This window comes from Physcomitrium patens, chromosome 1 (genome assembly GCF_059467195.1).
Source record: "Physcomitrium patens ecotype Gransden chromosome 1, ASM5946719v1, whole genome shotgun sequence".
NCBI lineage: Eukaryota > Viridiplantae > Streptophyta > Bryopsida > Funariales > Funariaceae > Physcomitrium > Physcomitrium patens.
The window spans coordinates 13941651-13949917 of NC_143410.1; the positions used below are offsets into that span (position 1 = coordinate 13941651).

Here is an 8267-nt window from a genome sequence, read left to right on the forward strand (position 1 = left end):
ATCACACTTGAAAATCTCAGTATCAGTTTTGCTCAGACATCTCCAAGCATTGATTTATGTATGCTCATTTGCATTTTTCATGTTATTCATTATTTAAATAAAAACCGAATTTTTTTATCAAGTCACATACTGACTTCGAAAATATGCAATAATGTTAATAGTGAAAATAAAAAATATAGTGTTCTCTACAGTTGACCAAATAGTACGGTTAAGTCTCATATATTGTCTTCTTGAACACGAAAGTAAAGTTTGCAATATATGAATGAATATATATGTCTTTTTGTTGTCTATTTGGTGTTAATGTTATGATGTTATGAGTCATAATGATCAGGTTACCATTCTCTCAATAACATATTTTAGGATAGCAGTATTTGAAGATTTGTTTTATTCATAAGATGAAAAAAAACATTCTATTTAAATAGTAATAATAATAATAATAATGATAATAGTAATTTCTAGAAAATGAAATTAACTTAATATATTTGGGAATATATGTCTATCAAGTGCAACATAATTCAAAATTGAATTTCTGTAAGATTTTATCTGATATTTGCAGAAACGAGTGAATAAAATGCTCATTTAAAACCCAGAAATACTGAATATGATGAATACTTTTGTGAGAAAAAAACTACAGCTTTATATCATGTTTCTAATGCATTGTGTGCTAAACAAGATCATAAGAGACAAGACAGAGTGAATAACTAGGACAAGGTAGATATAGTTTTGGTAATTGGGTATCAAATATATCCCATGTTTAAAAAGTGTAAAGGATTATATAAAATCTTTTGCACCTGTTTCTACATTTAGTAGACTGCCTTACATGAGTATTTTATTTTATTTAATTCTTCTTGTTGAATTACTTTCTGTATCTGTTCTTTTGAAACTAACAAAAAAATAAAAATTACAGCAGAAGGTTTTGACAACCTTTGATTTTTTGTTCTTATAAATATGCATGAATGTCTGTATATACATACATACACACACACAAAGAGAGACACGCTCAATATGTTCATCTTATTTTAGAATATTCAACGAGCATTATTTTGTTCACAAGGTTTTGTCATGTTCTGAAAAGCCATATTAATAAATGAATAAATAAATACATGACTAGTGTAAATCACTGTTGTCGCAAATACTACTAAAATATATTTGTTTCAAAATATCCAACTAAATATAGTATGTAAGGCCATTATTATACATTTTTTGTTTTCTTATAAAGATATTATTCATTTAAGAATAAAACTAATGTATATTTTTTATTTTTTGAATGATATTGGTTTTTAGCAAAGTAGAAGACTCAAATAAAAAGCAATATTTGGGCATTTTTCAATGAAAATGTGCACGTGCAATTTTGATTTTTATGCAAAGTATATATATCTATATATATATATATATATATATATGCACACACACACAAAAATGCATTTGCAAATCCAAACTGCTAGAAAATGAACTTCAATTAGGTGTTTGATTATGCAAATGTAAGCATTAACGACAAAAAAGACGAAGAAGAAGAAAAAAAAGAAGAAGAGGTGCCGAGGCCCCCTCCCCACACACACACTCATACATTTATGTATGAATAAATAAATAAATAAATATTCACACACACACCCTTTACATTTATACATGAATATATGTGTGTGTGTATATATATAAATATATATATTCTTACACACACATTGCTGGTTGTTGTTGTTGTTGTTGTTAATATTCTTTAAGAAGAAGAAAAAGATGATTGCCACAAATACCAGCAATAATGAACTGTTCAATTACTTCTACTGATACAGTGTTACTCCTTCCTCTGCCACCTCCAGTGATAACTCCTACTGCTGCTGCACTCTCGTGCTCTGTGCTAATTATATTTATAAACTAATTTAAATCCAGATTCATGAAGGCCCCGTTCTTACTCTTTTGTTTCCTTTACTTTTCCTCTCTTTCTTTACTGCTTTATTACATTCATTTTTATTTATTCCACATGTTGGCCGGGAACCTGAAAAGCCAGGCCAATGATTGACCTCGGCTTGATGTCTAAAATAAGTTGTCTGACAGTCATCATGGACGCGAGGGTGGAAGCACCATTACACACCTCCGCATTCTTATTCAAGTACACAGGAGGAAAATAGCAAAAAGAAGAGGAAGGAAGGAAAGAAAAGGAAAACGGAATGAACTGGAAGTAACGAGGGAAGGAAATAAGACGATAACAAATCCCCAAATGGACATTAACACCAGTGCCTTCGACATGGCAGCACCGATCAAGCTTCAATATGCAAGTGAGTCTGTGTATTGTCTGGTGCGATTTAGTGTTTTCAGCAAAACAGAGTGCAGTTCGGATGGGAGGGGGGGGGGCACTTTGCAGGCGAACTGAAAAGAAACAGGGAGAGAGAGAAAGCAACTTGCGAGAAACTTGCAACAGTCGTAAGTCGGAGGGGTAGATACGAAAGAGGAGGCGAGAGCAAGGAACAGACGAAGTGAAGTTGGATGAAAAGATGCAGATAAAAAAAAACCAAGGGCGAGAAATAGAGCGAGAGAGGGGGCGAGAAGAAACAAGACAATTGGGGGCAGCGCAGAGGCTGAGGCGGAGGAGGAGTAGGGGTCACCCCATCCGCTAGGATTGGCTACCCCAGCACAATTCAGCTTCTACGACCAAGGGAAGGGAAGGGAGGGGAGGGAATCAACGAGAAGAAGTACAGAATATCGGGGGAAAAATTTACGATCGGGAACTGCAAGAAAAAACAACGAGCGGGGAAACTGGAGGTGGAAAAGTAGCACCTTGGGAAGCGATGAAGTCGTCGCAACCAATTGTGGGAGAGCAAGCCTAGCGAGCAAGCTGTCTATGACCGAGGCCTGGGAATGGCCCTGGAACCACGTTAAGTGTGTATATGCTCGCAGGAATACACCTCCATCACCACCACAACCACCACCACGGCAGACAACGACGTTCTTGTGCTGATTTCGATTGTTCCCAGGCGCTGTGGTGCGGTGCAGTCGTGGGCGTGGCATCTTCCATACCAACAAACAGCTTCTACGATAGCAAAATAACAACTCGACTGGCTGGTCTGGCACCTCGCTGTCTTCACACAACTCCCTCGTCCTCCTCCTCCTCCTACCCAGCCCCCACCTCCCACCTCACTTCTCTCTCCTCGCATCCTCGCACCGGGTCGGGTGGGGTTGGGACCCCTGCTCTTGCGCCATCCTTTTGTCGTCATCGTCGAAAGCCTGTTTTTGGAGCCTTCTTTCATCGCTCCCCGTTCTGCGTTTAATTCGGAGGTGTAATCTAGTCACAGGAGCATCGTTACTTTGATAGATTCCCCACCTCCTCCTCTCTTTATTCTATCTTTCTCCTCTCTCTTCCCGGTTAGTTTGCTGGGCGGGGTAGCTTGAGAATGAGGCATAGTGTACTATGTGAAGGGGCTGGCTTGCACACGGCGGAGGCATGGACGAAGAAGGCGGAGGAGACGAATCGTTATTCGGCAGAGGCCGTGGTCCGGTTCTGTGGCTTGTTTCTCTAGGGGTGGACGAAGAAGTAGGAGTAGCAGCGGTCTGCAGCGGTAGGTCGGACGGCGCTTGCAGGTGGCTGAATAATAAAGTACACGTATATGATGACGATGCAATTTGTGACTATTGCAGCAGTGAGAGCGCATAAGAAGGCTGCAAACGGAAGCCCAACGATGGGTTTGTGAGTGAAGGAATCGCTCGAGTTTGTTGCAACGCTGCTTTCGTATGGAGGAAGATTGTTAGCCCGGCGCACAGATAGGAGAGAGCATGACGTGCGAAAAGAGCACGCTTTTGGTAGCTCAGGTGCGGTGTTGTCAACTGTCAACAGTGCCGGCCTTGGCGCGTTTTCCCTAGCCCCTCCCCATCTGGGACGCCAGACGCCTCCTGTATCCCCGCTGAGCTTGTCCTTGCTACAGTGAAGAAACAACAGATAGAAGAGGAAATGACATTGTCCAACTTAACCAGCGCATCAGCTGGTGATGCGAGTGTGTCTTCAGGCAACCGCACCGATGGCACCAATCCTGGGATGCCGCCAACATCGTCCACCCCGGCCACCCCAACTACCACCACCGTTACGGTGTCTAGTGTTCAGCCTCTTGCTGTTGCGGTCAAACGCAAGCGGAATCTGCCGGGTACTCCAGGTGCGCTATTCCTACCCACTTCTTCCTAGGTTACCGCAACTGCACATTGGTCCTCTTTCGCGTCATTCAAGGCTAAGAACTAGCTTCTGAATTTGCAAGCTGCAGTCTAAGCAGAATTCTTATCACATTCGTAAACTCTTCTCTAGAATCAAATTACTTTTGTCTGCTCTAATTGACGTGTCGAACCGTTAGATTAGGTCTTCGGGAGCGTTCAAGTTGCATTGCAGTGGACTACGTTACTCCTACCACTGTCCGGCCTTGTACTGTTGTGTGTTATTGCACCCGGGAGTGCACGTGATCTCTAGATGGTCTACTGGATTTTATTTTGCTCCGCATGTATGGGACATTTGTTACATCCTTAGATCTTCTGGCAATATGCGCGCCTGGATTCGGAAGTAGGATATACTTTAGTGTCTGATACTTCAGTACGTCTGAAGCTAGCTGCCCTTGCATTTTGTTCATTGATGTTAACGGGTTTGAGGATGAAAGGTGAAAGTTATTGCTAACTTGAAGACTTCTCTCCGTCATGGTTTTTTGAGGGTCGCGAGATCAGATGTTGTATAGGATTTGTGAGGTTAAATATGCCAACGGTGTTAGATGATTGTATACGCAGACCCGGAAGCTGAGGTGATAGCGTTGTCACCAAAGACATTGATGGCAACGAATCGATTCGTGTGCGAAATTTGTAACAAGGGGTTTCAGCGAGATCAAAACTTGCAGTTGCACCGACGCGGCCACAACTTGCCGTGGAAGCTGCGGCAACGGACCAGCAAGGAGATTCGCAAGCGCGTCTACATCTGCCCTGAGCCCTCTTGTGTGCATCACGACCCGTCGCGTGCTCTGGGCGACTTGACTGGCATTAAAAAACACTTCTGCCGAAAGCACGGTGAAAAGAAGTGGAAGTGTGACAAGTGCTCTAAGAGATACGCTGTTCAATCCGACTGGAAGGCCCACTCTAAGACTTGTGGTACTCGAGAGTACCGCTGCGATTGTGGTACCCTTTTCTCCAGGTAAGGTCCTGCATGGTTCATTGCATTTGATGAATATTTGCACGTGAAAAAGATTTGACAAGAAGCTACTGTGGTTCATAAACGTGGAGGTTAAGAAGCCAATAGTTAGGTCAGTTGCACCATGTAACGGAAAGGCCTCGAGACTTCAAATTCACCATGTGTCATCTCTTACTCTGAGATCAGCTGGAGCTATCCTCAATAGAGGGACCAGATGTGCATCTTTTTTACTGAGCTCAATCTGCGAATGCATGTGATGACTGACGCTAGAGTCCCAACAATATTGCAGGCGTGACAGTTTTATTACCCATCGAGCGTTCTGTGATGCTCTGGCAGAGGAGAGTGCCCGAGTATCAGCAGGAAAGCAAGGTGGTGAACAACCTAATGGCCTTATGGGCCCTCGTTCATCATCCCTCTCAGTCGTGGGTGCTCCTTCCTCTCCTCGCGGTAACGATGTGGGTATTACGAGTGGGGATCCTATGGCTTCCGCGGGTCCATTAGCATCTAGAAGTGGCAGTTTACCACCATCTATGGCGGGTCTCAGTGGCCTCAATGACCTATCTCGTTGGTGTGGAACTCCCGGCTCTGGACCAGTCTCTAGGACTGGCACTGGATTGTCTCTCTGGTTAGGACCTGGACCAGGTCCTCCTGGTAGTCAGCAGCAGATGCATCAGCTGCTGTCAGGATCGAATGGTAGCTCCTCTTTTCTAATGCAGACCCGAAAAGGGATGCAGGGCGGTGATGGTCTTTCTGGAATGATGAATCCACTTGAGTATGATGCGCCTCAGGCATCTCGACCTTCCAGTGATCACATTCCGTTGATACCCTCTGGAAATCTGTACTCTCATTTATTCGCATCTGGAAACGGACTGCAAGGAATCCAAGGATCAAGTCCTTCTCAAAGTGGAGGTACCGCTGGTATGAGTATCTCAGGGTTCTCAGATTTCACACCAGGAGCTAACCGTATGGAGAGAGGGTCGGTAACCGCAGGATTGTCCTCAACTTCCTCACCTAGAATGACGAGTAACTCCTCTTCAGGAAATACTAATGGTGGTGGAAACCTGTCCTCAGTGTCGCCACTATTCAACGCTCAGCAGCAGCAGCAGCAGCAGCAGCATCACAATTCTTCTGCTCAGATGTCTGCAACAGCTCTGCTGCAGAAAGCGGCTCAAATGGGCGCAACTGTGAGCAATTCCTCCCTATTGCGAGGATTTGGATTGGGAGGTGCGGATTCAAACTCTATGGGCATGTGGCAAGTTCAACGCCAAGAGCAACAGCAGCGGCAGCAGTCACAACAGCCACAACAATCCCAACAGCAGTCGCAGACGCAGCCGCAGCATCAACAGCAGTCACGATCACAACCTCAACAGCAACAGCAGCAGGGGAGGACAGGTGATCTTCCACTTAATAACATGTCTAATATGGTAAATCATCCATTAACAAGGCGGCCAAGTGATTTACAGAATGTTTCGCAGGGTCTGGGTGGCTCGTCGATAGGGCAGAGAAACAGTTTTGGAGGTGGTCAAGGACGACTATCTGATAATTCCGCTAATGTGCAAGACCTTATGAATTCTTTGTCTGGAGGTGCTGGACTCTTCGGAGCACCATTAAGTAGTCTGCCCTCTTCTGTGTTTGGGCCTAATTCTACCAGTATGGGAGGAATGCTGCCGCCCGGTACGCAGCGGATGTCTTCCGGTGAAGTTTTTGCTAACAGTACGTTCACCGGAGGTCAAGGAGTGTTGCAAGGCATGAGTTCTTCATCTCTGTTGCCAGGTCTTGGTGGTTCTTCGAGAAGGGAGAATGATGGTAGTGACAGGTTTACTCGTGATTTCTTGGGGGTAGGAGGAGTTTCAGGGATCACAGCTGCTGGTGGAGGGATGGGGCGCACGCTGTCGCCACGAGACTTGGCTAGTATCGCATCGCTGGGTTCGGGGGTAGACCTCGGCGCATTTTTCAATCAAAGAGACAATCTGCGATCCGTAGGTGCAAGTGGCCGCTCTCCTGGAAAGTCATGGGACGCCAACTAGTTCTCTGGATGGGTTATGAAGACGACCTTCCTGCCTAGGGTCAATCAGATTACCTAGTAGGCAGATGCAATTTTGATTACAGCTTCTTTTCTTCTTTTTTTTAATCTCTCCTCTCTTTCTTGCTCTCCTTTCTTTCTCTTGAAATTTTCTGTTCTTTTCTCCCTCTGTACTATGTGGCCGTTAGGCAGTGCCCCCTTTGTACATCGTGCTCCTTCCGTTCCTGCCTTCCATGAAGGATGTTGCGCATGCTATTGTCACTGAGAAGGTCTTCAATTCAGCTGATGGTGCATTTGAGCTGTAACATAGCCCCATCCAGCGCTTCAAGGTTTTTGGCCGTTCCGTTGGGTCGCCTTGTGGTGCTGTTGATTGTTGTCCCATTGTTGGATATATATACCACCATGTAACAATTCCTTTGTCAACAAATTATATGCCCTTTCATTTTTCATGTAGTCACCTCATCTCAGCACGCGCTGTTTGGGATTTTTGCTGGACGTTTGTGGCATTTTGAAGCAACTTCTCATGTTTCCATTCTTCAAATCTGAAGCTGTGTATTTCTAACCGACTCCAATCCTTCATCTGAACCTTGCAAAGTTACCGTCTGTGAGACGCTTGAGATGCAGGAAGGGTTTCCCTTGCACGAGAGGTGGTTGGCTTGTCACGAAATGAGCCCAGGGTGTCCTGGTGGGGCTCTGGAATTGTACTCCCAGTGACGTTGAACACGCCACTGCTGTACAAAATCCCTTCCACACGTATCCAGGGGAAAATCGAATGACGCCTGGGAAGGAGAGAGAGGGGGAAGGAGGTAGGTATCTAGCGAGCTATCAAGCTAGCAAGTTCAGAGATGAGCTAGACCTCTGGAACGGGGGTTCCTTTCCTTTCTATCTCTTCCTTTCGTGCTGCACCTCCCTCCTGTCCTGTAGCAAGACGCTACGCTCCCTTTCCACGCCTGCTACGCAACGCGAGCTGGCCCGGTCCTGCTGCTGCTGCTGCATTATTGCTCTAAGTACTAACTTCATGGAGTCTCAGCACTCTTCTGTGGTGTGGAAATCATTCCATCGTCCTTTGGGTGGTGGGGGTGCTGGGACTGGAGATTGTGA

The 8267-nt window shown here is 44.9% G+C and overlaps 1 protein-coding gene across 3 annotated transcripts; it reads left to right on the forward strand.

Annotated features, from left to right (window-relative positions):
- Positions 1-2558: 2558 nt before the first annotated feature.
- LOC112285048 (uncharacterized) lies at positions 2559-7613 on the forward strand. Of its 3 annotated transcripts, none has more exons than XM_024525546.3 (4): positions 2598-4136; positions 4750-5146; positions 5433-6535; positions 6986-7613. In XM_024525546.3, exons 1-4 carry the CDS (start codon positions 3938-3940, stop codon positions 7168-7170), a joined length of 1884 nt encoding a protein of 627 aa, XP_024381314.1. In that variant the 5' UTR covers positions 2598-3937; the 3' UTR covers positions 7171-7613. The 3 variants fall into 3 exon arrangements, with proteins under 3 accessions (XP_024381305.1, XP_024381314.1, XP_024381322.1); XM_024525554.3 differs by having other exon boundaries at positions 2919-4136; positions 6619-7613; XM_024525537.3 differs by having other exon boundaries at positions 2559-4136; positions 5433-7613.
- Positions 7614-8267: the final 654 nt, after the last annotated feature.

Excerpts from the sequence above, each read along its gene's own strand:
- LOC112285048 (XM_024525537.3), top strand. The coding sequence starts at position 3,938 with ATGACATTGTCCAACTTAACCAGCGCATCAGCTGGTGATGCGAGTGTG. Across the intron at positions 4,137-4,749 it reads GAATCTGCCGGGTACTCCAG|ACCCGGAAGCTGAGGTGATA; the intron begins GTGCGCTATTCC and ends TTGTATACGCAG. Across the intron at positions 5,147-5,432 it reads TGTGGTACCCTTTTCTCCAG|GCGTGACAGTTTTATTACCC; the intron begins GTAAGGTCCTGC and ends ACAATATTGCAG.